Source organism: Oncorhynchus nerka, linkage group LG20 (assembly GCF_034236695.1).
Source record: "Oncorhynchus nerka isolate Pitt River linkage group LG20, Oner_Uvic_2.0, whole genome shotgun sequence".
Taxonomy (NCBI): domain Eukaryota; kingdom Metazoa; phylum Chordata; class Actinopteri; order Salmoniformes; family Salmonidae; genus Oncorhynchus; species Oncorhynchus nerka.
Window position 1 is genome coordinate 95,033,411 of NC_088415.1, and position 27,137 is coordinate 95,060,547.

A 27,137-nucleotide genomic window follows, 5' to 3' on the forward strand; every position below is an offset into this window, starting at 1 on the left:
ACATACAAAAAAGAGCAATATATTGTTTGTTTTTTTAGGAAAATAAGAACTGTTCAAAGTTTTATGTACATTTTAACATTTTAGTTTTATGTACATTTTAACTAGGGCGGCAGGTAGGAGAGTTGAGCCCGTAACCGAAAGGCAAAACATCTAACGTTCTGCCCCTGAGCGAGGCAGTTCACTGTTCTCCAGGCGCCGATGATGTGGATGTCGATTAAGGCAGCCCCCCTACACCTCTCTGATTCAGAAGGGTTGGGTTAAATGTGGAAGACACTGGGATTCTCTGCCTCTAACCCTATTACAGGGGCTGAGTCACTGCTTACTGGGGCTCTTTCATGACATCCCTAGGAGGGGTGTGTCACTTGAGTGGGTTGAGTCACTGATGTGATCTTCCTGTCTGGGTTGGCGCCCCCCCTTTGGTTGTGCCGTGGCGGAGATCTTTGTAGGCTATACTCGGCCTTGTCTCAGGATGGTAAGTTGGTGGTTGAAGATATCCCTCTAGTGGTGTGGGGGCTGGGGTTATATCCTTCCTGTCTGGCCCTGTCCGGGGGTATCATCGGATGGGGCCACAGTGTCTCCTGACCCCTCCTGTCTCAGCCTCCAGTATTTATGCTGCAGTAGTTTGTGTCGGGGGGCTGGGGTCAGTTTGTTATATCTGGAGTACTTCTCCTGTCCTATTTGGTGTCCTGTGTGAATTTAAGTGTGCTCTCTCTAATTCTCTCTTTCTTTCTCTCTCTCGGAGGACCTGAGCCCTAGGACCATGCCTCAGGACTACCTGGCATGATGACTCCTTGCTGTCCCCAGTCCACCTGGCCGTGCTGCTGCTCCAGTTTCAACTGTTCTGCCTGCGGCTATGGAACCCTGACCCTGTCAAGGACCATAGCACCTCCACCCTACCTGACACCCTAGACCCACTACAATTTGCTTACCGCCCAAATAGGTCCACAGACGACGCAATCGCAACCACACTGCACACTGCCCTAACCCATCTGGACAAGAGGAATACCTATGTGAGAATGCTGTTCATCGACTACAGCTCAGCATTTAACACCATAGTACCCTCCAAACTCGTCATCAAGCTCGAGACCCTGGGTCTCGACCCCGCCCTGTGCAACTGGGTACTGGACTCCCCTGACGGGCCGCCCCCAGGTGGTGAGGGTAGGCAACAACATCTCCACCCCGCTGATCCTCAACACTGGGGCCCCACAAGGGTGCGTTCTGAGCCCTCTCCTGTACTCCCTGTTCACCCACGACTGCGTGGCCATGCACGCATCCAACTCAATCATCAAGTTTGCGGACGACACTACAGTGGTAGGCTTGATTACCAACAACGACGAGACGGTCTACAGGGAGGAGGTGAGGGCCCTCGGAGTGTGGTGTCAGGAAAATAACCTCACACTCAACGTCAACAAAACAAAGGAGATGATTGTGGACTTCAGGAAACAGCAGAGGGAACACCCCCCTATCCACATCGATGGGACAGTAGTGGAGAGGGTAGTAAGTTTTAAGCTCCTCGGTGTACACATCACAGACAAACTGAATTGGTCCACCCACACAGACAGCATCGTGAAGAAGGCGCAGCAGCGCCTCTTCAACTTCAGGAGGCTGAAGAAATTCGGCTTGTCACCAAAAGCACTCACAAACCTCTACAGATCCTGTCGGGCTGTATCACCGCCTGGTACGGCAACTGCTCCGCCCACAATCGTAAGGCTCTCCAGAGGGTAGTGAGGTCTGCACAACGCATCACCGGGGGCAAACTACCTGCCCTCCAGGACACCTACACCACCCGATGTCACAGGAAGGCCATCAAGGACAACAACCACCCGAGCCACTGCCTGTTCACCCCGCTATTATCCAGAAGGCGAGGTCAGTACAGGTGCATCAAAGCAGGGACCGAGAGACTGAAAAACAGCTTCTATCTCAAGGCCATCAGACTGTTAAACAGCCACCACTAACATTGAGTGGCTGCTGCCAACACACTAACTCAACTCCAGCCACTTTAATAATGGGAATTGATGGAAATTGATGTAAAATATATCACTAGCCACTTGAAACAATGCTACTTAATATAATGTTTACATACCCTACATTACTCATCTCATATGTATATGTATATACTGTACTCTATATCATCTACTGCATCTTTATGTAATACATGTATCACTAGCCACTTTAAACTATGCCACTTTGTTTACATACCCTACATTACTCATCTCATATGTATAAACTGTACTCGATACCATCTACTGCATCTTGCATATGCCGTTCTGTACCATCACTCATTCATATGATGTTGGGGACAACTCCCTGACCACTCACTGACCACTCCCTGACAACTCCCTGACAACTCCCTGACCACTCCTTGACCACTCCCTGACAACTGCCTGACCACTCCCTGACCTAACCCTGCTGGCTGCCCCCTTCTCCCCCTGACAACTCCCTGACAACTCTCTGACCACCCCCTGCTACCTGCCCCCTTCTCCCCCTGACCACTCCCTGACAACTCTCTGACCACTCCCTGACCTAACCCTGCTGGCTGCCCCCTCCAGTCCCTCCACCAAAACCAGCCCTCTGGGACCTAACCCTGCTGGCTGCCCCCTCCAGTCCCTCCACCAAAACCAGCCCTCTGGGACCTAGCCCTGCTGGCTTCCCCCTCCAGTCCCTCCACCAAAACCAGCCATCTGGGACCTAACCCTGCTGGCTGCCCCCTCCAGTCCCTCCACCAAAACCAGCCCTCTGGGACCTAGCCCTGCTGGCTTCCCCCTCCAGTCCCTCCACCAAAACCAGCCCTGTGGGACCTAACCCTGCTGGCTTCCCCCTCCAGTCCCTCCACCAAAACCAGCCCTCTGGGACCTAACCCTGCTGGCTGCCCCCTCCGGTCCCTCCACCAAAACCAGCCCTCTGGGACCTAACCCTGCTGGCTGCCCCCTCCGGTCCCTCCACCAAAACCAGCCCTCTGGGACCTAGCCCTGCTGGCTGCCCCCTCCGGTCCCTCCACCAAAACCAGCCCTCTGGGACCTAACCCTGCTGGCTGCCCCCTCCAGTCCCCTCCACCAAAACCAGCCCTCTGGGACCTAGCCCTGCTGGCTTCCCCCTCCAGTCCCTCCACCAAAACCAGCCCTCTGGGACCCTCCAGCCCTCTGGCCCCTCCAGCCCTCTGGGACCTAGGCCAGCTACCTGCCCCCTCCAGCCCTCTGGGACCTAGGCCAGCTACCTGCCCCCTCCAGCCCTCTGGGACCTAGGCCAGCTACCTGCCCCCTCCAGCCCTCTGGGACCTAGGCCAGCTACCTGCCCCCTCCAGCCCTCTGGGACCTAGGCCAGCTACCTGCCCCCTCCAGCCTTCTGGGACCTAGGCCAGCTACCTGCCCCCTCCAGCCCTCTGGGACCAGGCCAGCTCTGCCCCCTCCAGCCCTCTGGGCCCTAGGCCAGCTACCTGCCCCCTCCAGCCCTCTGGGACCTAGGCCAGCCCTCTGGGACCTACCTGCCCCTCCAGCCCTCTGGGACCTAGGCCAGCTACCTGCCCCCTCCAGCCCTCTGGGACCTAGGCCAGCTACCTGCCCCTCCAGCCCTCTGGGACCTAGGCCAGCTACCTGCCCCTCCAGCCCTCTGGGACCCAGCTACCTGCCCCTCCAGGGCCAGCTACCTGCCCCCAGCCCTCTGGGCCAGCTACCTGCCCCCAGCCCTCTAGGCCAGCTACCTGCCCCTCCAGCCCTCTAGGCCAGCTACCTGCCCCCTCCAGCCCTCTGGGACCTAGCCAGCTACCTGCCCCCTCCAGCCCTCTGGCCAGCTACCTGCCCCTCCAGCCAGCCAGCTACCTGCCCCCTCCAGCCCTCTGGGACCTAGGCTACCTGCCCTCCAGCCCTCTGGGACCTAGGCCAGCTACCTGCCCCTCCAGCCCTCTGGGCCCTAGGCCAGCCCTCCAGACCTCTGGGACCTAGGCCAGCTACCTGCCCCCTCCAGCCCTCTGGGACCTAGGCCAGCTACCTGCCCCTCCAGCCCTCTGGGACCCTAGGCCAGCTACCTGCCCCTCCAGCCCTCTGGGACCAGGCCCTGCCCCCTCCAGCCCTCTGGAACCTAGGCCAGCTACCTGCCCCCTCCAGCCCTCTGGGACCTAGGCCAGCTACCTGCCCCCTCCAGCCCTCTGGGCCCTAGCCCAGCTACCTGCCCCCTCCAGCCCTCTGGGACCTAGGCCAGCTACCTGCCCCCTCCAGCCCTCTAGGCCAGCTACCTGCCCCCTCCAGCCCTCTAGGCCAGCTACCTGCCCCCTCCAGCCCTCTAGGCCAGCTACCTGCCCCCTCCAGCCCTCTAGGCCAGCTACCTGCCCCCTCCAGCCCTCTAGGCCAGATACCTGCCCCCTCCAGCCCTCTAGGCCAGCTACCTGCCCCTCCAGCCCTTTAGGCCAGCTACCTCCCTCTGGGACCTAGGCCAGCTACCTGCCCCTCCAGCCCTCTGGGACCTAGGCCAGCTCTGGGACCTGCCCCCTCCAGCCCTCTGGGCCCTAGGCCAGCTACCTGCCCCTCCAGACCTCTGGGACCAGCCCTACTGCCCCTCCAGCCCTCTGGGACCTAGGCCAGCTACCTGCCCCCTCCAGCCCTCTGGGACCTAGCCAGCTCTAGCCCTCTGGGACCAGCCAGCTACCTGCCCCCTCCAGCCCTCTGGGACCTAGGCCAGCTACCTGCCCCCTCCAGCCCTCTGGGACCTAGCCAGCTACCTGCCCCCCAGCCCTCTGGGACCTAGGCCAGCTACCTGCCCCCTCCAGCCCTCTAGGCCAGCTACCTGCCCCCTCCAGCCCTCTGGCCCTAGGCCAGCTACCTGCCCCTCCAGCCCTCTGAGCCAGCTACCCCCTCCAGCCCTCTAGGCCAGCTACCTGCCCCTCCAGCCCTCTAGGCCACGCTACCTGCTCCACCTGCCCCTCCAGCCCTCTAGGCCAGCTACCTGCCCCCTCCAGCCCTAGGCCAGCCCTCCCCTCCAGCCCTCTAGGCCAGCTACCTGCCCCTCCAGCCCTTTGGGACCAGCTACCTGCCCCCTCCAGCCCTCTAGGCCAGCTACCTGCCCCTCCAGCCCTCTAGGCCAGCCCCTCTAGGCCAGCTACCTGCCCCCTCCAGCCCTCTAGGCCAGCTACCTGCCCCCTCCAGCCCTCTAGGCCAGCTACCTGCCCCCTCCAGCCCTCTAGGCCAGCTACCTGCCCCCTCCAGCCCTCTAGGCCAGCTACCTGCCCCCTCCAGCCCTCTAGGCCAGCTACCTGCCCCTCCAGCCCCAGCCCTACCTGCCCCTCCAGCCCTCTAGGCCAGCTACCTGCCCCCTCCAGCCCTCTAGGCCAGCTACCTACCCCCTCCAGCCCTTTAGGCCAGCAGCACTCCGTATTATTCAGAGCTCCATGAAATGACATAGATTATACAAACCCCCAACTCGACTTTTACATTGGCACAAATAATACTTTTTTCTCTATAATCCAATATGTAATACATATACAATGATTTGCATTGGGGGAATTTATTTGACCTTGGAACATGTTTTAAAACCCACATTTAATGGAAATGTCACTTAAAAATGAACAAATAGTTATCATTGTTAATGTTTAGACAATTATTTTTCATACATTATGAATAAATACAGGTTAATTACACGTTTCTACTATTACGTGAGGGACTTTTATTTGAAAATCAGAAATTCCGTGATCTGGAAGTACTTTTTTAGTGTTGCTGACGAGACGCTGAGCGAGAACGGACCCATAGAGAAGGATAGAAACTCTAGTGGCCTAAAAGTCTATTTTAGCACAGGAAGCGACGTTGAGGGCTTTCACCATGCTTCCGCCATCCATTTTTAAGTAGTCAACTGGATGGGGATTCCTCTGGGTTGTAAAGCCTCAGTGGGGCAGCCCATGTTGTCACAGACTCTATAATGTCACAGATATAAAGATAAGACCTCTATCTATCTCTATGCACGAAAAATTCCGGAAGTTCAGTTTCCGGAAGTACATTTGTGTCTCTTTTATAACCAACAAAGAAAACGCCAAAACTGGTGTTCTTGTGCTAACTAGCATTTAAAAAAACATAAATAAATACAACGCTAATTTCATTTAGTCTTTGTAACAATCCGAAGCGTTAAGTTGCTTAGAGGTGCAACATGGGTATGTATTAGCTAAAGTCGTATATTTTGTTTTGTAGCTTAGCCATTATGCTTCTATATCTAGTTAGTTTTATCTTGTTTCGGCCCTCCATTGCTGTTTTATCTAAATGTAGCTTAGCCCACATCAAATGGTCCTCTTCACATGCTTAATACGGGCCCTTCCCGACCATACAGGGAGAAGTAGCGGAACAATAGGAAAGTAACACGTAATGCATACACCGTGAATAATGACAACTTGTCTATCTATATACACTAGTAACCAGTTTTATATTAACAGTGGCAGACAACTGTATTTTTAAGTGACACCGTGTTTGTTTGTGGCTTTGATCTTCCGGTTACGCAAAGGTGTTGTTCAGAGAGGCATGTAGTTAATTAGCAGTCCACTCTGTCTTCAGTAAACATGGTTTTGTTTGAACTATTTCTCGCTGATATGAAAGACGAAGGTCCTTTATGCGTCCAACATCGTAACGTGTGTTGTTCATGGACCCAGAGGTGCTAATTTATGCCGTTTCCCAGATGTTCTGCTGCAGAAAATCCAAAATTGGCAAGCCATTTATAAATTCACTTAATAATTCTCCTCTCCCCTTTTCTTTCAAATCACATTTTATTGGTTGAATACACATTTATCAAAAATTATTGTGGGTGTAGCGAAATGTTTGTGTTCCTGGCTCCAAGAGTGCAGTAATATCTAACAATGCACACACCTAAAATAATGGAATAAAAACTATATTTGGATTAGCGCTGTCTGTGATGGGATGTATGTGGCTAGACTAATATATCTGAAGAATACATGGATAAAATAGTGTATATGTTATATAGTGTGTATAGATAAATCTACATCACTATCTTTATATCGCTCTATATCTCAATCATTGAATGACGGACTAAAATACAGTATATACATATGGTAGCGGGGTGAACAGACTCGGCGGGGCTGAGGTCCTGTGCTCCCGGTGATTTCGGACTCACCACCCTCTGGAGGCAGTCGTGGGTGAATAGGGAGTACAGGAGGGGACTAAGGACGCACCCTTGTGGGGCCCCTGTGTTGAGGATCAGTGTAGTGTAGGTGGTGTTGCCTACCTTCACCACCTGGAGACGGCCTGTCAGGACTCAGGGCCCCAAGCTTAGTGATGAGCTTGGAGGGAACAATGGTGTGGAACGCTGAGCTGGAGTCAATGAACAGCATTCTTGCGTAGGTATTCCTTTTGTCCAGGTGGGACAGGCCAGTGTGGAGTGGGATTGAGATTGCATCGTCTGTGGCTCTGTTGGGGCGGTATGCAAATTGGGGACTGAGGTGGTTAACTCGTCGGCGCTAACTGGGGACTGAGGTGGTTAACTCGTCGGCGCTAACTGGGGACTGAGGTGGTTAACTCGTCGGCACTATCAAAGCAGTCCTGTAGCCTCTTCGGAGGAACATTTCTCTATGTAAAGAGGTACTTCCTTTTGTGAGCTTCTGCTTGTAAAAATGAAGCAGGAGTCATAGCGCCAGGGTACACTACAATAGCAGGAGTCATAGCATCATGATCTGATTTTCAGAAAGGGATGAGGCCTTTCGCTTATTTAGACAATTAACTATGCCTCACTAGTGACTCAACCTCTCCTCCTCCCTCTCCTCCCTCTCTCCTCCTCCTCCCTCTCTCCTCCTCTCCCCTCTCCTCCTCCTCCCCCCTCCTCCTCCTCCTCCCCCCTCTCTCCTCCTAGCAGAATCCCCCTTTCCTCTGCCGTCCCTGGGCCTGCTGGTCCCTCCTCTCCGGATGATGTCAGCAGTTATGTGGCAGGTGGTGCGCCAGGGCAACACAAAGCATTATGGGAAGCTGGAGGAGTTTGTGTCCATGGTAACAGAGGTGGTTCCAGAACTCCTGTCCAACAGACAGAGGTGGCTGCTCATCCTGGCTCTCAGAGGACGGGTAAGAGATTCCCAATCAATCTCAAGGATGTTTCTGCTGTTTTCTGCTGTTGAAATCCTTAGGGGTCCAAACAGTGTAAAAAAAAAAATATATATATATATATATTCAATGCATTCAGAAAGTATTCAGACCCCTTGACTTTTTCTACATTTTGTTACGTTACATCCTTATTCTAAAATTGATCAAATGTAAAATGTCTGCAAATGTATAATTAAAAAAACAGATACCTTATTTACATAAGTATTCAGACCCTTTGCTATGAGACTTGAAGTTGAGCTCAGGTGCATCCTGTTTCCATTGATCATCCTTGATGTTTCTACAACTTGGAGTCCAACTGTGGTATGTTCAATTGATTTGGCATGATTTGGAAAGGCACACACCTGTCTATATAAGGTCCCACAGTTTACAGTGCAATTCAGAGTAAAAACCAAGCCATGAGGTTGAAGGAATTGCCTGTTGAGCTCCGAGACAGGATTGTGTTGAGGTACAGATCTGGGGAAGGGTACCAAAAATATTCTACAGCATTGAAGGTCCCCAAGAACATATTGGCCTCATCATTCTTAAATGGAAGAAGTATGGAACCACCAAGACTCTTCCTAGAGCTGGCTGCCTGACCAAACTGATAAAATCGGGGAAGAAGGGCCTTGGTCAGGGAGGTGACCAAGAACTTGATGGTCACTGACAGAGATTCAGAGTTGTTCCTCTGTGGCAATTAGCTTTCCAGAAGTTCGACCATCTCTGCAACACACCACCAATCAGGCCTTTATGATAGAGTGGCCAGACGGAAGCCACTCCTCAGTAAAAGGCACATGACAGCCCGCTTGGAGTTTGCCAGAAAGCACCTAAGGGACTCTCAGACCATGAGAAACAAGATTCTCTAGTCTGATGAAACCAAGATTGAACTCTTTGGCCTGACTGCCAAGTGTCACGTCTGGATGAAACCTGGCACCATCCCTACGGTGAAGCATGGTGGTGGCAGCATCATGCTGTGGGGATGTTTTTCAGCTGCAGGGACTGGGAGACTAGTCAGGATCAAGGGAAAGATGACCGGAGCAAAGTACAGAGAGATCCTTGATGAAAACCTGCTCTAGAGCGCTCAGGGCCTGAGACTGGGGTGAAGGTTCACCTTCCAACAGGATAATGACCCTAAGCACACAGCCAAGACAACGCGGGAGTGGCTTCGGGAACGGCCCAGAAAGAGTCCGGACTTGAACCCGATCAAACATCTCTGGAAAAACCTGAAAATAGCTGTACAGCGACACTCCCCATCCAACCTGACAGAGCTTGAGAGGATATGCAGAGGGAGAAACTCTCCAAATACAGGTGTGCCAAGCTTGTAGTGTCATACCCAAGAAGACTGGAGGCTGTAATCACTGCCAAAGGTGCTTCAACAAAGTACTGAGAAAAGGGTCTGAATACTTATGAAAATGTGAAATTTCAGTTGAATTAATACATTTGCCCAAATTCCTAAAAACCTGTTTTTGCTTTGTCATTATTGTGTATTGTGTTTTTTGTTGTTCTTTTGTAAATCAATTTAATCCATTGTGAATAAGGCTGTAACGTAACGAAGTGGGGAAAAGTCCAGGGGTCTGAATACTTTCCGATTGCACCGATTGCACGATTGCACTGGGTTGGAAAAACTATTTCAGTGTTAACTTAAACGACTAAAGATATGAATAATTAAGGACCGGCGTCCCTTCAACGGGACAGTTGTAAATCATGCAGCTCGTTATGTCACGATCGCAGATTTTAGAGAAACAACAATGTCGCTACATATAAGTGTCTTCTATCAGCTGAAAGCTTACATTCTTGTTAATATAACTGCACTGTCCAATTTACAGTAGCTAATACTGCGGGGGAAAAAAATGCCATGCTATTGTTTGAGGAGAGCTCCTAGCAACAAAACACTTTTCCCACCGAGATAGGTTTGATACATTCTCCTCTGAAGGTGAAATGTCTACTTACATTCTGAAATCTTGCTCTGATATATCATCTAAAGGGTCCCAGAGATAACATGAAGTGTCATTTTGTTAGATGAAAAAGGATTTTATATCCTAAAAAGGTCCAAATAGCATGCACGATCGATTTTTGTATTTCCTCTCGTTCAATTTGCAAAGAGAGGAATCTGTGAAAATCAAACCCTCAACGTTGGTTCAACCAGTCAAATCACGTTCGTATTTATTCCTCAGAGATCCTAGAACGTAACCAGACTTCACTATATCATTAGGGGGGGTAGTATATCCTATAGGACACCATATTTGGTCAGAGAGCGACACCATGGCCCGCTGATCACTTGAACGACTGTCTTTTGTCAGAGAAGCACCAATCGGGGTCAAACTAAGCTAGCTAGATAGCCAATGAGCTGGGCTTTTACGGGAGTATCGGAAACCATGTATATGTCGTCAAATGTAGCTACTAACCTTGTACGACAGCATGCCTTTTCATTTTGGACAGAAATTATAAGGATATTCAGAGTTATGAAAAATGGTTGTTTTGTAAATGTTGAACTTCTAATACTTGGAAAGCTATACACATTTGACGATATTCTTGCCGAAAAATGTAAATATGAATGCGAATGTCTCCTTCACGATTCGCCCAAATGTACCTGGGAACTTCACACTGAAAGTCTTCTGGTTCACTCATACTACAAGTTATCTATCTGAAATGTTGCGCGCACACTGCTGCCATCTTGAGGACACCAACGGAATTACAACCAGAGTGATGGCTAGAACCTTCCTCTTGCATTTCAAAGATGGTGGTAGAAAAAGACCGTTTGGGTTTTTTTCTCCCTGTATTTTCTTCTCCCAGATCTATTGTTATATTCTCCTACATTCAATTGACATTTCAAACTTGAAAGTGTTTCCTTTCAAGTGGTACCAATAATATGCATATCCTTGCTTCAGGGCCTGAGCTACAGGCAGTTAAGCTTTAATTAATTTAAGCTCGACTTTGGGATCCTTAGTGGTAATTTCTACGACAACAGTAAATATCTGTTTCGGTGTTAATATGACCGACCCTATGTCGGACCAAACCTCAAATGCTAATGGGGAGTTGAAACTGCTTGTTGTCAGAGAGGAAGAAGTGATCTTTCATCTCGACTTTGTTGTGAGTGTCAGGGGGAGGGGCTTGGCGTCTGTGTGGGAAGGTGCGCACAGCACAGGAGGAGGGGCTTGGTGTCTGTGTGGGAAGGTGCACACAGCACAGGGGGAGGGGCTTGGTGTCTGTGTGGGAAGGTGCACACAGCACAGGAGGAGGGGCTTGGTGTCTGTGTGGGAAGGTGCACACAGCACAGGAGGAGGGGCTTGGTGTCTGTGTGGGAAGGTGCACACAGCACAGGGGAGGGGGGCTTGGTGTCTGTGTGGGAAGGTGCACACAGCACAGGAGGAGGGGCTTGGTGTCTGTGATTGGAGGCTGCAGATGGTTGAATGCACATGGCAGGTGGTAACTGGCTGGGTCTCGGGTGGTAACTGGCTGGGTCTCGGGTGGTAACTGGCTGGGTCTCGGGTGGTAACTGGCTGGGTCTCGGGTGGTAACTGGCTGGGTCTCGGGTGGTAACTGGCTGGGTCTCGGGTGGTAACTGGCTGGGTCTCGGGTGGTAACTGGCTGGGTCTCGGGTGGTAACTGGCTGGGTCTCGGGTGGTAACTGGCTGGGTCTCGGGTGGTACCTGGCTGGGTCTCGGGTGGTAGCCGGCTGGGTCTCACCGGCTGGGTCTCGGGTGGTAACCGGCTGGGTCTCACCGGCTGGGTCTCGGGTGGTAACCGGCTGGGTCTCACCGGCTGGGTCTCGGTGGTAACCGGCTGGGTCTCACCGGCTGGGTCTCGGGTGGTAACCGGCTGGGTCTCGGGTGGTAACCGGCTGGGTCTCACCGGCTGGGTCTCGGGTGGTAACCGGCTGGGTCTCGGGTGGTAACCGGCTGGGTCTCGGGTGGTAGCCGGCTGGGTCTCGGGTGGTAGCCGGCTGGGTCTCGGGTGGTAACTGGCTGGGTCTCTTCTCAGGTGACTCTGGAACTGATCCGATCTGGACATCCTGATGACCTCAAGGCTGTTCAAACACACCTGGATAGAATCACAGCATCTGGTCTGAAACGGGTGAGTGGTTAATCAACTGAGGAGATATTCTGACTAGCCCATTCTCTTGAACAGTAAGGGGCAGTTGAAACAAGTCCTGGACTAAAAAGCACTTTCAAAGATCATTCTCTTATTTGTTTGCTTTTTAGTCCAGGACTAGGCTGTCTCCAGGAAACCAACACTGTGGCCAGCTTGTGATGTTTGTCTGGATCCTTTTATGTGTTTGTAGTCAAACGATGCAGCGATTGAATTTGCTGAAGCCAACTTCCTGAAGCTGATCCAGAGCCTAGTGGAAGACCCAGACAGGAGGGAACACTTCTTCAAGGTAAGATAGAGCCTAGTGGAAGACCCAGATAGGAGGGAACACTTCTTCAAGGTAAGATAGAGCCTAGTGGAAGACCCAGATAGCCAGAACACTTCTTCAAGGTGAGATAGAGCCTAGTGGAAGACCCAGATTGGAGGCAACACTTCTTCAAGGTATGATAGAGCCTCGTGGAAGACCCAGATAGGAGGGAACACTTCTTCAAGGTGAGATAGAGCCTCGTGGAAGACCCAGATAGGAGGGAACACTTCTTCAAGGTGAGATAGAGCCTCGTGGAAGACCCAGATAGGAGGGAACACGTCTTCAAGGTGAGATAGAGCCTCGTGGAAGACCCAGATAGGAGGGAACACTTCTTCAAGGTGAGATAGAGCCTCGTGGAAGACCCAGATATGAGGGAACACTTCTTCAAGGTGAGATAGAGCCTAGTGGAAGACCCAGATAGGAGGGAACACAGGGCTCCTAACCTCCATGATGGACTTCTCTTCTCAGATCATGAAGCTCCATGTTGGTGTTATAATCTCAAGACAGGATGCCGTTTTTTTGGAACAGTGATCAGACTCCCTTCACTATGGTTGTTGGGTTTCCCCTCTGGGATCTTTCAAGTTTCATCTCTAACTAAGTCCCTAACTTTGACTCTGTCGGGTGGTGTTCCCTGTGGAGTAAGGTCCTAATTTTGACTGTCTGTCGGGTGGTGTTCCCTGTGGAGTAAGGTCCTAACTCTGACTCTGTCTGTCAGGTGGTGTTCCCTGTGGAGTAAGGTCCTAACTGTGACTCTGTCGGGTGGTGTTCCCTGTGGAGTAAGGTCCTAACTCTGACTCTGTCTGTCGGGTGGTGTTCCCTGTGGAGTAAGGTCCTAACTTTGACTCTGTCAGGTGGTGTTCCCTGTAGAGTAAGGTCCTAACTTTGACTCTGTCAGGTGGTGTTCCCTGTGGAGTAAGGTCCTAACTTTGACTCTGTCTGTCAGATGGTGTTCCCTGTGGAGTATGGTCCTAACTTTGACTCTGTCTGTCAGGTGGTGTTCCCTGTAGAGTAAGGTCCTAACTTTGACTCTGTCTGTCAGGTGGTGTTCCCTGTGGAGTAAGGTCCTAACTTTGACTCTGTCTGTCAGGTGGTGTTCCCTGTGGAGTATGGTCCTAACTTTGACTCATCGCTGCAAACCCTGGTGTGCCACTTCCTGTCTAGGCTGGAGGAGCTGCTGCCGGTCCCAGACTTCAAACAGGTACACCGCTGGACAGCACTGCTACAATGTCCGAATACCCTTATACTTGTGTTGTAAATGGCAGCCATTTTAGGTATGAGAGAATTGACATCCTATCAAACTTTCTAAAAATGGAGTATGATTTAAATGTCGTGATGTCATACTCACATTTCAGCTCTTCCTCCAGTAGAATTCACTACGGAGGAACAGTCTTCAACGGCTGATAAGGGGAAGTGCTGTACCAAAATGAACCAATGGCAGGAATCGACGCATTAGATTACGAGTTCTCGGGGGGAGGAGCCTAGTATAATGATATTCTCAGGAGGCGGGGCCTAGAATGTGGCTCTTCTCAGGAGGCGGGGCCTAGAATGTTATTTGTTGCTTACTGCATTTATTTCTACGGAACAGTCTGTTCTAAGTAGTATGATTAGTACACAGTAAGTAGTCAGATTTGGGACACGGCCGGTGACACTGAGTAACACCAGGTCCATTGTTGCCCATCTCACACTAGTCCGGTGTCAGATGAGTCGAGATAAAAGGATTATACAGGGTTGGGTCAAAACGTGGTTATTTAGAATAAACTGGGTGGTTCGAGCCCTGAATGCTGATTGGCTGACAGCCGTGGTGTATATCAGACCGTATACAACGTATTTTTACATTGGTAACCAGTTTATAAATAGCAATAAGGCACCTCGGGGGGTTTGTAGTATATGGCCAATATACCACGGCTAAGGGCTGTGTCCAGACACTCAGCTTTGCGTCGCGCATAAGAACAGTCCTTAGCCGTGGTATATTGGCCATATACCACGCCCCCTCGGGCCTCACTGCTTACATGACAATTCACTGGTGTAGGTAGAATAACTGTAAAACTAGTACAGCTGTATTTCATCATAATATTAGTTTCATTTACAAGCATTTCGCTAAACATGTGTATGTGACCAATACAATGTGATTTATCTTCTTTGTTCAGACTGCGTTGTTGATCAGTGCTGCCCCCTCTGTTCTGGAGGACTACATGCGCTGTGTCTCTCACGGAGAGGACCTGAAGTCTCTGCTACAGAACCAACACTGCCCCGGGAAGCTGCCCAAGAGCGGTAAGCCTCTGTCTGTGTTTCCCATGGCAACCTATTCCCTTTATAATGCTCTACTGTAGTGCACTATATAGGGTCGTGGCAGTGCGCTATATAGGGTATAGGGCCGTGGCAGTGCACTATATAGGGAATAGGGCCGTGGCAGTGCACTATATAGGGTCGTGGCAGTGCGCTATATAGGGTCGTGGCAGTGCGCTATATAGGGTCGTGGCAGTGCGCTATATAGGGTCGTGGCAGTGCGCTATATAGGGTCGTAGCAGTGCACTATATAGGGTCGTGGCAGTGCACTATATAGGGAATAGGGTCGTAGCAGTGCACTATATAGGGTCGTGGCAGTGCACTATATAGGGAATAGGGTCGTGGCAGTGCGCTATATAGGGTATAGGGCTGTGGCAGTGCGCTATATAGGGTCGTGGCAGTGCGCTATATAGGGTCGTGGCAGTACTCTATATAGGGTCGTGGCAGTGCACTATATAGGGAATAGGGTCGTGGCAGTGCGCTATATAGGGTATAGGGCTGTGGCAGTGCGCTATATAGGGCCGTGGCAGTGCACTATATAGGGTATAGGGCTGTGGCAGTGCGCTATATAGGGTCGTGGCAGTGCGCTATATAGGGAATAGGGCCGTGGCAGTGCACTATATAGGGTCGTGGCAGTGCGCTATATAGGGTCGTGGCAGTGCACTATATAGGGCCGTGGCAGTGCGCTATATAGGGAATAGGGCCGTGGCAGTGCGCTATATAGGGCCGTGGCAGTGCGCTATATAGGGCCGTGGCAGTGCGCTATATAGGGTCGTGGCAGTGCGCTATATAGGGAATAGGGTCGTAGCAGTGCGCTATATAGGGTCGTGGCAGTGCGCTATATAGGGTATAGGGCCGTGGCAGTGCGCTATATAGGGTCGTGGCAGTGCACTATATAGGGAATAGGGTCGTAGCAGTGCGCTATATAGGGTCGTGGCAGTGCGCTATATAGGGTCGTGGCAGTGCGCTATATAGGGCCGTGGCAGTGCGCTATATAGGGTCGTAGCAGTGCGCTATATAGGGTCGTGGCAGTGCGCTATATAGGGAATAGGGTCGTAGCAGTGCGCTATATAGGGTCGTAGCGGTGCTCTATATAGGGTCGTGGCAGTGCACTATATAGTGTCGTGGCAGTGCGCTATATAGGGAATAGGGCCGTGGCAGTGCACTATATAGGGTCGTGGCAGTGCGCTATATAGGGTCGTGGCAGTGCGCTATATAGGGTATAGGGTCGTGGCAGTGCGCTATATAGGGTCGTAGTAGTGCGCTATATAGGGTCGTGGCAGTGCGCTATATAGGGTCGTGGCAGTGCGCTATATAGGGTCGTGGCAGTGCGCTATATAGGGTCGTGGCAGTGCGCTATATAGGGTCGTAGTAGTGCGCTATATAGGGTCGTGGCAGTGCGCTATATAGGGTCGTAGCAGTGCGCTATATAGGGTCGTGGCAGTGTAGTATATTAGGGTATAGGGCCGTGGCAGTGCGCTATATAGGGTCGTGGCAGTGCACTATATAGGGAATAGGGTCGTAGCAGTGCGCTATATAGGGTCGTGGCAGTGCGCTATATAGGGTATAGGGCCGTGGCAGTGCGCTATATAGGGTCGTGGCAGTGCGCTATATAGGGCCGTGGCAGTGCGCTATATAGGGTCGTAGCAGTGCGCTATATAGGGTCGTGGCAGTGCGCTATATAGGGAATAGGGTCGTAGCAGTGCGCTATATAGGGTCGTAGTAGTGCGCTATATAGGGTCGTGGCAGTGCGCTATATAGGGTCGTGGCAGTGCGCTATATAGGGTCGTGGCAGTGCGCTATATAGGGTCGTGGCAGTGCGCTATATAGGGTCGTGGCAGTGCGCTATATAGGGTCGTGGCAGTGCTCTATATAGGGTCGTGGCAGTGCACTATATAGGGAATAGGGTCGTGGCAGTGCGCTATATAGGGTATAGGGTCGTGGCAGTGCGCTATATAGGGTATAGGGCTGTGGCAGTGCGCTATATAGGGCCGTGGCAGTGCGCTATATAGGGTCGTGGCAGTGCGCTATATAGGGTCGTGGCAGTGCGCTATATAGGGTCGTGGCAGTGCGCTATATAGGGCCGTGGCAGTGCGCTATATAGGGCCGTGGCAGTGCGCTATATAGGGCCGTGGCAGTGCTCTATATAGGGTCGTGGCAGTGCGCTATATAGGGCCGTGGCAGTGCGCTATATAGGGTCGTGGCAGTGCGCTATATAGGGTCGTGGCAGTGCGCTATATAGGGTCGTGGCAGTGCGCTATATAGGGAATAGGGTCGTGGCAGTGCGCTATATAGGGTCGTGGCAGTGCACTATATAGGGAATAGGGTCGTGGCAGTGCGCTATATAGGGCTGTGGCAGTGCGCTATATAGGGAATAGGGTCGTGGCAGTGCACTATATAGGGAATAGGGTCGTGGCAGTGCGCTATATAGGGAATAGGGTCGTGGCAGTGCGCTATATAGGGAATAGGGTCGTGGCAGTGCGCTATATAGGGAATAGGGTCGTGGCAGTGCGCTATATAGGGAATAGGGTCGTGGCAGTGCACTATATAGGGAATAGGGTCGTGGCAGTGCACTATATAGGGAATAGGGTCGTGGCAGTGCACTATATAGGGAATAGGGTCGTGGCAGTGCACTATATAGGGCTGTGGCAGTGCGCTATATAGGGAATAGGGTCGTAGCAGTGCACTATATAGGGTCGTAGCAGTGCACTATATAGGGTCGTGGCAGTGCGCTATATAGGGTATAGGGCTGTGGCAGTGCGCTATATAGGGTATAGGGCTGTGGCAGTGCGCTATATAGGGTATAGGGCTGTGGCAGTGCGCTATATAGGGTATAGGGCTGTGGCAGTGCGCTATATAGGGCTGTGGCAGTGCGCTATATAAGGTCGTGGCAGTGCGCTATATAGGGCCGTGGCAGTGCACTATATAGGGCCGTGGCAGTGCACTATATAGGGCCGTGGCAGTGCGCTATATAGGGAATAGGGCCGTGGCAGTGCTCTATATAGGGTCGTGGCAGTGCACTATATAGGGTCGTGGCAGTGCGCTATATAGGGCCGTGGCAGTGCACTATATAGGGAATAGGGTCGTGGCAGTGCACTATATAGGGTCGTGGCAGTGCGCTATATAGGGCCGTGGCAGTGCACTATATAGGGTATAGGGTCGTAGCAGTGCACTATATAGGGTCGTAGCAGTGCGCTATATAGGGCCGTGGCAGTGCGCTATATAGGGTCGTGGCAGTGCGCTATATAGGGTCGTGGCAGTGCGCTATATAGGGTCGTGGCAGTGCTCTATATAGGGTCGTGGCAGTGCACTATATAGGGAATAGGGTCGTGGCAGTGCGCTATATAGGGTATAGGGCTGTGGCAGTGCGCTATATAGGGTCGTGGCAGTGCGCTATATAGGGTATAGGGCTGTGGCAGTGCGCTATATAGGGCCGTGGCAGTGCGCTATATAGGGTCGTGGCAGTGCACTATATAGGGCTGTGGCAGTGCGCTATATAGGGCCGTGGCAGTGCGCTATATAGGGTCGTGGCAGTGCACTATATAGGGCTGTGGCAGTGCGCTATATAGGGCCGTGGCAGTGCGCTATATAGGGTCGTGGCAGTGCGCTATATAGGGTCGTAGCAGTGCGCTATATAGGGTCGTGGCAGTGCGCTATATAGGGTCGTGGCAGTGCTCTATATAGGGCCGTGGCAGTGCGCTATATAGGGTCGTGGCAGTGCGCTATATAGGGCCGTGGCAGTGCGCTATATAGGGCCGTGGCAGTGCGCTATATAGGGTCGTGGCAGTGCTCTATATAGGGTCGTGGCAGTGCACTATATAGGGAATAGGGTCGTGGCAGTGCGCTATATAGGGTCGTGGCAGTGCGCTATATAGGGCCGTGGCAGTGCGCTATATAGGGTCGTGGCAGTGCACTATATAGGGAATAGGGTCGTGGCAGTGCGCTATATAGGGTATAGGGCTGTGGCAGTGCGCTATATAGGGTCGTGGCAGTGCGCTATATAGGGTATAGGGCTGTGGCAGTGCGCTATATAGGGTCGTGGCAGTGCGCTATATAGGGTATAGGGCTGTGGCAGTGCACTATATAGGGTCGTGGCAGTGCGCTATATAGGGTCGTGGCAGTGCGCTATATAGGGTCGTGGCAGTGCGCTATATAGGGTCGTGACAGTGCTCTATATAGGGTCGTGGCAGTGCACTATATAGGGAATAGGGTCGTGGCAGTGCGCTATATAGGGTATAGGGCTGTGGCAGTGCGCTATATAGGGTCGTGGCAGTGCACTATATAGGGTCGTGGCAGTGCTCTATATAGGGTCGTAGCAGTGCACTATATAGGGTCGTAGCAGTGCGCTATATAGGGTCGTGGCAGTGCTCTATATAGGGTCGTGGCAGTGCACTATATAGGGAATAGGGTCGTGGCAGTGCGCTATATAGGGTATAGGGCTGTGGCAGTGCGCTATATAGGGTCGTGGCAGTGCACTATATAGGGTCGTGGCAGTGCTCTATATAGGGTCGTAGCAGTGCACTATATAGGGTCGTAGCAGTGCGCTATATAGGGTCGTGGCAGTGCTCTATATAGGGTCGTGGCAGTGCGCTATATAGGGTCGTAGCAGTGCACTATATAGGGTCGTGGCAGTGCTCTATAGGGTCGTAGCAGTGCGCTATATAGGGTATAGGGCTGTGGCAGTGCTCTATATAGGGTCGTGGCAGTGCGCTATATAGGGTATAGGGCTGTGGCAGTGCACTATATAGGGTCGTGGCAGTGCACTATATAGGGTCGTGGCAGTGCGCTATATAGGGTCGTGGCAGTGCGCTATATAGGGTCGTGGCAGTGCTCTATATAGGGTCGTGGCAGTGCACTATATAGGGAATAGGGTCGTGGCAGTGCGCTATATAGGGTATAGGGCCGTGGCAGTGCGCTATATAGGGTCGTGGCAGTGCACTATATAGGGTCGTGGCAGTGCACTATATAGGGTCGTGGCAGTGCACTATATAGGGTCGTAGCAGTGCACTATATAGGGTCGTAGCAGTGCGCTATATAGGGTCGTGGCAGTGCACTATATAGGGTCGTGGCAGTGCTCTATATAGGGTCGTGGCAGTGCGCTATATAGGGTCGTAGCAGTGCACTATATAGGGTCGTGGCAGTGCTCTATAGGGTCGTAGCAGTGCGCTATATAGGGTCGTAGCAGTGCGCTATATAGGGTCGTGGCAGTGCGCTATATAGGGCCGTGGCAGTGCGCTATATAGGGCCGTGGCAGTGCGCTATATAGGGTCGTAGCAGTGCGCTATATAGGGTCGTAGTAGTGAACTATATAGGGAATAGGTGCCATTTGGGATGCATATTCTGTCTGACTGTAGATGACGTTCTATAGCATTATATTTCACTAACCTATAGACGACTCACCTTTCCTAACCTATAGACGACTCACCTTTCCTATAGACGACTCACCTTTCCTATAGACGACTCACCTTTCCTATAGACGACTCACCTTTCCTAACCTATAGACGACTCACCTTTCCTAACCTATAGACGACTCACCTTTCCTAACCTATAGACGACTCACCTTTCACTAACCTATAGACGACTCACCTTTCACTAACCTATAGACGACTCACCTTTCCTATAGACGACTCGCCTTTCACTAACCTATAGACGACTCACCTTTCCTATAGACGACTCACCTTTCCTATAGACGACTCACCTTTCCTATCTTCTTTCCATTGGTCCTGCTTGTCACTGTTCAGTTCCCTCGAGGACAGAGGACCGTCTCCTCGTCTCGTTATCCTTCCCTCCATCACTGAGACTGGCCAATGCCTCGCGCCACAGCGCCCGCGACAGCCCGCCCTTGGAGATCAGAGACGACCAGGGGGTTACGACTGACAGTTTGACTGACCAATGGGCCGAGTTAAAAACAAGTGTGGATAAAAATACTGGAACAGATTCAGTAGAAACCCAAGGATCTGAAGGAGAAATTCACCTGAAGGAGAGACCGAAGTCTGAGGAAGGACGAGAAGCGGTCGTCTCGGAGCACCAATACTCCCTGAGCAGCACTACAGCTGAACACGCCCCGTCAGCCTCCTCCGGGGTGTCATCGGAGCAGCCGCGGCAGCGCGTGGCCCACAGGTGTCCCCAGTGCGGCCGCTGTTTCATTTACCGCTATGAGATGCTGGAGCACCAGAGACTCCACACGGGGGAGAACCCTTACAAGTGTTCCCAGTGTGGTAAGACCTTCAGAAGGTCCTCGGAGATGTCCACCCACCGCCGAACGCAGTGTTCCAACGCTGCCTATGTCTGTATTAAATGCGGGAGCAGTTTTGGGTCGGTCCGAGAGCGGGTCAGCCACCGGTGTTGTAGACGGGCCAGCGGTTTGGGTCAGGCGGGCCAGTTTGAGTGTCCGCAGTGTGGGAAAGTCTTCAAGTGGCACAACTCATTAAAGAAACACCTGGTAACCCACTCCACTGACAAGGTCTTCAACTGCAGGTATATTATACGGATACCCTGTTGCTGTATGTGGTTGTCCCAAACGGGACCCTATATAGTGCACTAGTTTTGAACTAGGGTGCCATTTGGGATACCGGTCTGTGATTCATGATTGTTGAGTACACGACATTAATGTTTTTCAATCACTTTAAGGTGAACAGTCAAAATTTACAGCCTAGTCAGGGCACTAGTTTTGACCAGAGCCCTATATCTATAAATTAATTCTAGGGAATAGACTGTCTGTGTGCTAACCTAATGTATGGCCAGGTACTGTGGGGAGGGACCATTCCCGGGCGTGGCGGAGCTGAGGGCCCACCAGAAGGCCCACGGTGCTGAAGACAAACCCTACAAGTGTAAACAGTGTGGAAAGGGCTTCAGCTCCCAGGTGTTGTATTGATTTGTGCATTTTCTTTTCAACACATTTCCAAGACAAGAAAAAGCTGTGTATTGTTAACCTAAGACGACTAATATATTTTAAATGTCTAATAAAATGTATTTTGTTTAGGTCTGGCAAAATAACCACGAGCAACGTCACTCCCAAGAGAGGTCCAAGATCTGCCCCAGCTGTGGAAAGGCCTTCCGGTGCAAAGGAGACCTGAAGCTCCACATGCGGACTCACACCGGCGAGAGGCCGTACCAGTGTACCTACTGCACCAAGCGGTTCTCTGTCAACGGAAACCTGACGATACACATCAGGACTCACACAGGGGAGAAACCTTTCCTCTGCTCTGACTGCGGCAAGGCCTTCTGCTCCGCAGGAGAGCTGCAGATCCACAGGAGAACACACACTGGGGAGAGACCGTACAAATGCACCGTCTGCGAGAAAGGCTTCACCATGGCCAGTAAGGTCACGCTTCACATGCGTGTACACACGGGAGTACGACCCTACATCTGCCACGAGTGTGGCAAGGCGTTCTCTCGCGGTGCGGAGTTGAAGAAACATGTTCTGAACCACACAGGGGTGAGACCGTACCCCTGCCATCTCTGTTCCAAGACCTACACCTGCCTAAATCACCTGAAGAGACATTTAAAGACTCACTCTGCCTCCCAGTCGTTGGATGTGAGCAGTGGGGAGCGACTGTAGTAGAATGACCACTTGCAGAGGAAATACGTATTGTGAATATAAAAAATGTTATTTTCTAATGACGGCTCGTAAAGGAGCGATAGTTGGAAGTCGACTTGAGTGCAATATACTTCATTGTTAATATCGGGACCAGAAACTCTGCTTCTATTTTTAATTCTTTAGAGGAAGTGGAATGTTCTATTTGCTGTTGTAGAGTCGAGTCTGGGAACGAGGTCGTGTTTTTGTCTTCAGTTGAGACTCATCTAAATATCACCGTGCTTTTAGCTTGTTGACATTTCACATGTTTTCCACGTTATCAGCCTATGTAAACTATCAAAAGTCAGAACTATCATTTGTGGTCATCTAGTTATGAGGGTGTGTGAATACCTCTTCTGCACATTAAAAAAAAAAAAAAAAACACTTGAAAATCATTTACCTCGATCAATTTTTAATTATGTTTATTGAAATGAATCACTTTCACAGGAAAATAAAAGTGATTGAAACTAGTTCCACATTATGTAACTGTGTTTCCTCCCAGGTGGTCGAGTCAGAGACGGGTGTAGGTGCTAGCCTCTGTATCTGAAGACCCTTTAGTCTGTGAAGAGGGCACACGGTCATCTAAAATGAAGAGGATTCAGTGAGACGAGGCAACACACCGAATCAGTCCTTATTAACCAGAGGGCTATAATAGACAGTGGCATCTGTGTCGTTACCAGGCTTGGCAGCAGGGCTCTTGTGTTGGCCCTTGATGTGGGCGGTCATCTCCTTCCTGTTTGGGGTGGCGTGGCCACACTGGACACAGCTGTAGCGCCCCCTGGTGTGTTTCCATAGAATACGGCCGTTGAAGGACTGACCTGGAGGGAAGAGGGGTAAACTGTACATTAACCATGGTCCAATCCCAAATGGACTCCTAGACCCTAGTGGAGAGCTGAGTGAATAAACATGGTAGTAGCTCCCTGATAGGCTAGGTAGAAGTTAAACCATATTGCTTGTACCAATCAAATCCTCTCAGGTCTCCATAAGGCGTTTCAGATAGACGCGAGGAGAAAGCAGGGTTAAACACCACAAAAAAAAGCACAAGGTTTTTGACAAGGGGGGGAAAGTGGAAGCTGGTGAACATGAATCAACATAGAAGGCAGCCAGACACAGCAAAGCCACAAGCCCTCAGCCCTGTACTACTGAAAGCCCTGTACTACTGAAAGCACTCAGCCCTGTACTACTGAAAGCCCTGTACTACTGAAAGCCCTCAGCCCTGTACTCCTGAAAGCCCTGTACTCCTGAAAGCCCTCACCCCTGTACTACTGAAAGCCCTGTACTACTGAAAGCCCTCATCCCTGTACTACTGAAAGCCCTGTACTCCTGAAAGCCCTGTACTACTGAAAGCCCTGTACCACTGAACACCACAATGACCCTACAGCTCTTCACACCACAGACCTCTACTAAAGGAAGAAGTCGGAGCTTGGGAACAGTCGGCACCAGATGAAGGAAACTGCTTGGAACGAGAGGTGTGTGGTATGATGATACAGAACGCTCATCTGCACGTTCTGGAGGAAAAGGTTTTGTCTTAAGGAAATCAAACATCTGAATGGTAATAAATCTGTCAATTTAAGCTACAGAGATCAGTGGGTGCTTGACGTCGGGCCGTCTGGTGGTGGCAGAGCGGAGTGGTGTTTGTCAGACCAGGTCTTCTCTCACACATCTGAAAGGTTTGGCCTACAAAAAAAAAAAACCCACAAGTGTCACGGGACTCGTCTGAGGGACCAATTAAATGGAAGTAGCTTTGTGCCAAACAAAAACATCTCTTTACAGGGCATTCTGAAAGTATTCAGACACCGTGGTTTTCTCCACGTTACAGACTTCTTCTAAAATGGATTCAATAGTTTTTTCCCCCTCATCAATCTACACACAATACCCCATAATGACATCACAATACCCCATAATGACATCACAATACCCCATAATGACATCACAATACCCCATAATGACAAAGCAAAAAATAGGGTTATAGAATTTTGCAAAAGTATTAAAAATAAACAAGGTATTTAGACCCTTTACTCAGTACTTTGTTGAAGCATCTTTGGCAGCGATTACATCCTTGGGTATGACGCTACAAGCTTGGCACACCTGTATTTGGGGAGTTTCTCCCATTCTTCTCTGCAGATCCTCTCAAGCTCTGTCAGGGTGGATGGGGAGCGTCGCTGTACAGCTATTTTCAGGTCTCTCCAGAGATGTTTGATCGGGTTCAAGTCCGTTTTTTTTGTTGCCATTTCTGAATGTGTTTTTCTATAGGCTATATAGTTATATTTCGTCTTGGACTTTTAGAGGTTAATAACTCTGCTGGTGAATGCACACTGGACTGTGTCAGAGAATCTGGGAGTCAGACAGGTTGAGCAGTCAGCCACATGATGGATCCATTAGGTGATTGGTTAGGCCGGGGCAGGAAAAGAGAAGCCAAGTTAGCAGGAAGGGGAGAGGGAGGAAGCCAATAACGCAGTTAGCATTGGAGGAAGAAGCAGGAGAATTCCATTGGATATGACCAGAGGGCAGTTTAGTGGTCTCTCTCTCTCTCTCTCTCTCGTTGTGTGTGTTTAGTGGTCTCTCTCTCTCGTTGTGTGTGTTTAGTGGTCTCTCTCTCTCTAGTTGTGTGTGTTTAGTGGTCTCTCTCTCTCTAGTTGTGTGTGTTTAGTGGTCTCTCTAGTTGTGTGTGTTTAGTGGTCTCTCTCTCTCGTGTGTGTTTAGTGGTCTCTCTCTAGCTGTGTGTGTTTAGTGGTCTCTCTCTCTCTCTCTCGTGCGTGTTTAGTGGTCTCTCTCTCTCTAGTTGTGTGTTTAGTGGTCTCTCTCTCTAGTTGTGTGTTTAGTGGTCTCTCTCTCTCTAGTTGTGTGTGTTTAGTGGTCTCTCTCTCTCTCTCTCTAGTTGTGTGTTAGTGGTCGTGGTCTCTCTCTCTAGTTGTGTGTTAGTGGTCGTGGTCTCTCTCTCTAGTTGTGTGTGTTTAGTGGTCTCTCTCTAGTTGTGTGTGTTTAGTGGTCTCTCTCTCTCTCTAGTTGTGTGTTTAGTGGTCTCTCTCTCTCTAGTTGTGTGTGTTTAGTGGTCTCTCTCTCTCTCGTTGTGTGTGTTTAGTGGTCTCTCTCTCTTGTGTGTGTTTAGTGGTCTCTCTCTCTCTCGTTGTGTGTTTAGTGGTCTCTCTCTCTCTCTCTCTCTAGTTGTGTGTGTGTAGTGGTCTCTCTCTCTAGTTGTGTGTGTTTAGTGGTCTCTCTCTCTCTCTCTCTAGTTGTGTGTGTTTAGTGGTCTCTCTCTCTCTCTAGTTGTGTGTGTTTAGTGGTCTCTCTCTCTCTCTCTAGTTGTGTGTGTGTAGTGGTCTCTCTCTCTCGTTGTGTGTTTAGTGGTCTCTCTCTCGTGTTGTGTGTTTAGTGGTCTCTCTCTCTCTAGTTGTGTGTGTTTAGTGGTCTCTCTCTCTCTAGTTGTGTGTGTTTAGTGGTCTCTCTCTCTCTAGTTGTGTGTGTTTAGTGGTCTCTCTCTCTCTAGTTGTGTGTGTTTAGTGGTCTCTCTCTCTCTAGTTGTGTGTGTTTAATGGTCTCTCTCTCGTTGTGTGTGTTTAGTGGTCTCTCTCTCTCTCTCTCTAGTTGTGTGTGTTTAGTGGTCTCTCTCTCTCTCTAGTTGTGTGTGTTTAGTGGTCTCTCTCTCTCTAGTTGTGTGTGTTTAGTGGTCTCTCTCTCTCTAGTTGTGTGTGTTTAGTGGTCTCTCTCTCTCTCTAGCTGTGTGTGTTTAGTGGTCTCTCTCTCTAGCTGTGTGTTTAGTGGTCTCTCTCTCTCTAGTTGTGTGTGTGTAGTGGTCTCTCTCTCTCTAGTTGTGTGTGTTTAGTGGTCTCTCTCTCTCGTTGTGTGTGTTTAGTGGTCTCTCTCTCTCTAGTTGTGTGTGTGTAGTGGTCTCTCTCTCTCTCTAGTTGTGTGTGTTTAGTGGTCGCTCTCTCTCTCGTTGTGTGTGTAGTGGTCTCTCTCTCTAGTTGTGTGTGTTTAGTGGTCTCTCTCTCTCTAGTTGTGTGTGTTTAGTGGTCTCTCTCTCTCTCGTTGTGTGTGTTTAGTGGTCTCTCTCTCTCTAGTTGTGTGTGTGTAGTGGTCTCTCTCTCTAGTTGTGTGTGTTTAGTGGTCTCTCTCTCTCTCGTTGTGTGTTTAGTGGTCTCTCTCTCTCTAGCTGTGTGTTTAGTGGTCTCTCTCTAGTTGTGTGTGTTTAGTGGTCTCTCTCTCTCTAGTCGTGTGTGTTTAGTGGTCTCTCTCTCTAGCTGTGTGTTTAGTGGTCTCTAGTTGTGTGTGTGTAGTGGTCTCTCTCTCTAGTTGTGTGTGTTTAGTGGTCTCTCTCCATCTCTCTCTAGTTGTGTGTGTTTAGTGGTCTCTCTCTCTCTAGTTGTGTGTGTGTAGTGGTCTCTCTCTCTAGTTGTGTGTGTTTAGTGGTCTCTCTCTAGTTGTGTGTGTTTAGTGGTCTCTCTCTCTCTAGTCGTGTGTGTTTAGTGGTCTCTCTCTCTCTAGTTGTGTGTGTGTTTAGTGGTCTCTCTCTCTCTAGTTGTGTGTGTGTTTAGTGGTCTCTCTCTCTCTAGTTGTGTCTGTGTTTAGTGGTCTCCCTCTAGCTGTGTGTGTTTAGTGGTCTCTCTCTCTAGCTGTGTGTGTTTAGTGGTCTCTCTCTAGTCGTGTGTGTTTAGTGGTCTCTAGTTGTGTGTGTGTTTAGTGGTCGCTCTCTCTCTCTCTAGTTGTGTGTGTGTTTAGTGGTCTCTCTCTAGCTGTGTGTGTTTAGTGGTCTCTCTCTCTCTAGCTGTGTGTGTTTAGTGGTCTCTCTCTCTAGCTGTGTGTGTTTAGTGGTCTCTCTCTAGTTGTG

The 27,137-nt window shown here is 50.5% G+C and overlaps 2 protein-coding genes across 4 annotated transcripts in view; one reads left to right on the forward strand and one right to left on the reverse strand.

Moving 5' to 3' along the window:
- The first annotated feature begins 5,985 nt into the window (after positions 1-5,985).
- On the forward strand, positions 5,986-22,704 carry LOC115117865 (zinc finger protein ZFMSA12A-like). Of its 2 annotated transcripts, none has more exons than XM_029646368.2 (9): positions 5,986-6,130; positions 7,831-8,036; positions 12,033-12,125; positions 12,334-12,429; positions 13,535-13,645; positions 14,595-14,718; positions 20,475-21,210; positions 21,478-21,595; positions 21,716-22,704. In XM_029646368.2, the coding sequence occupies exons 1-9, from the start codon at positions 6,127-6,129 to the stop codon at positions 22,292-22,294; spliced, it is 2,067 nt and encodes a 688-aa protein (XP_029502228.2). In that variant the 5' UTR covers positions 5,986-6,126; the 3' UTR covers positions 22,295-22,704. The 2 variants fall into 2 exon arrangements, with proteins under 2 accessions (XP_029502228.2, XP_029502229.2); XM_029646369.2 differs by having other exon boundaries at positions 7,834-8,036.
- A 10-nt stretch (positions 22,705-22,714) lies between these two features.
- znf414 (zinc finger protein 414) overlaps positions 22,715-27,137 on the reverse strand; it is a 43,029-nt gene continuing 38,606 nt past the window's right edge. For both annotated transcript variants that reach the window (XM_029646371.2, XM_029646372.2), the window contains 2 exons: positions 22,987-23,127; positions 22,715-22,891 (listed from right to left, as the gene is read on the reverse strand). In XM_029646371.2, coding sequence (XP_029502231.1) covers positions 22,821-22,891; positions 22,987-23,127 — 212 coding nt within the window. In that variant the 3' untranslated portion in view covers positions 22,715-22,820. The remainder of the gene's footprint in view (positions 22,892-22,986; positions 23,128-27,137) is intronic.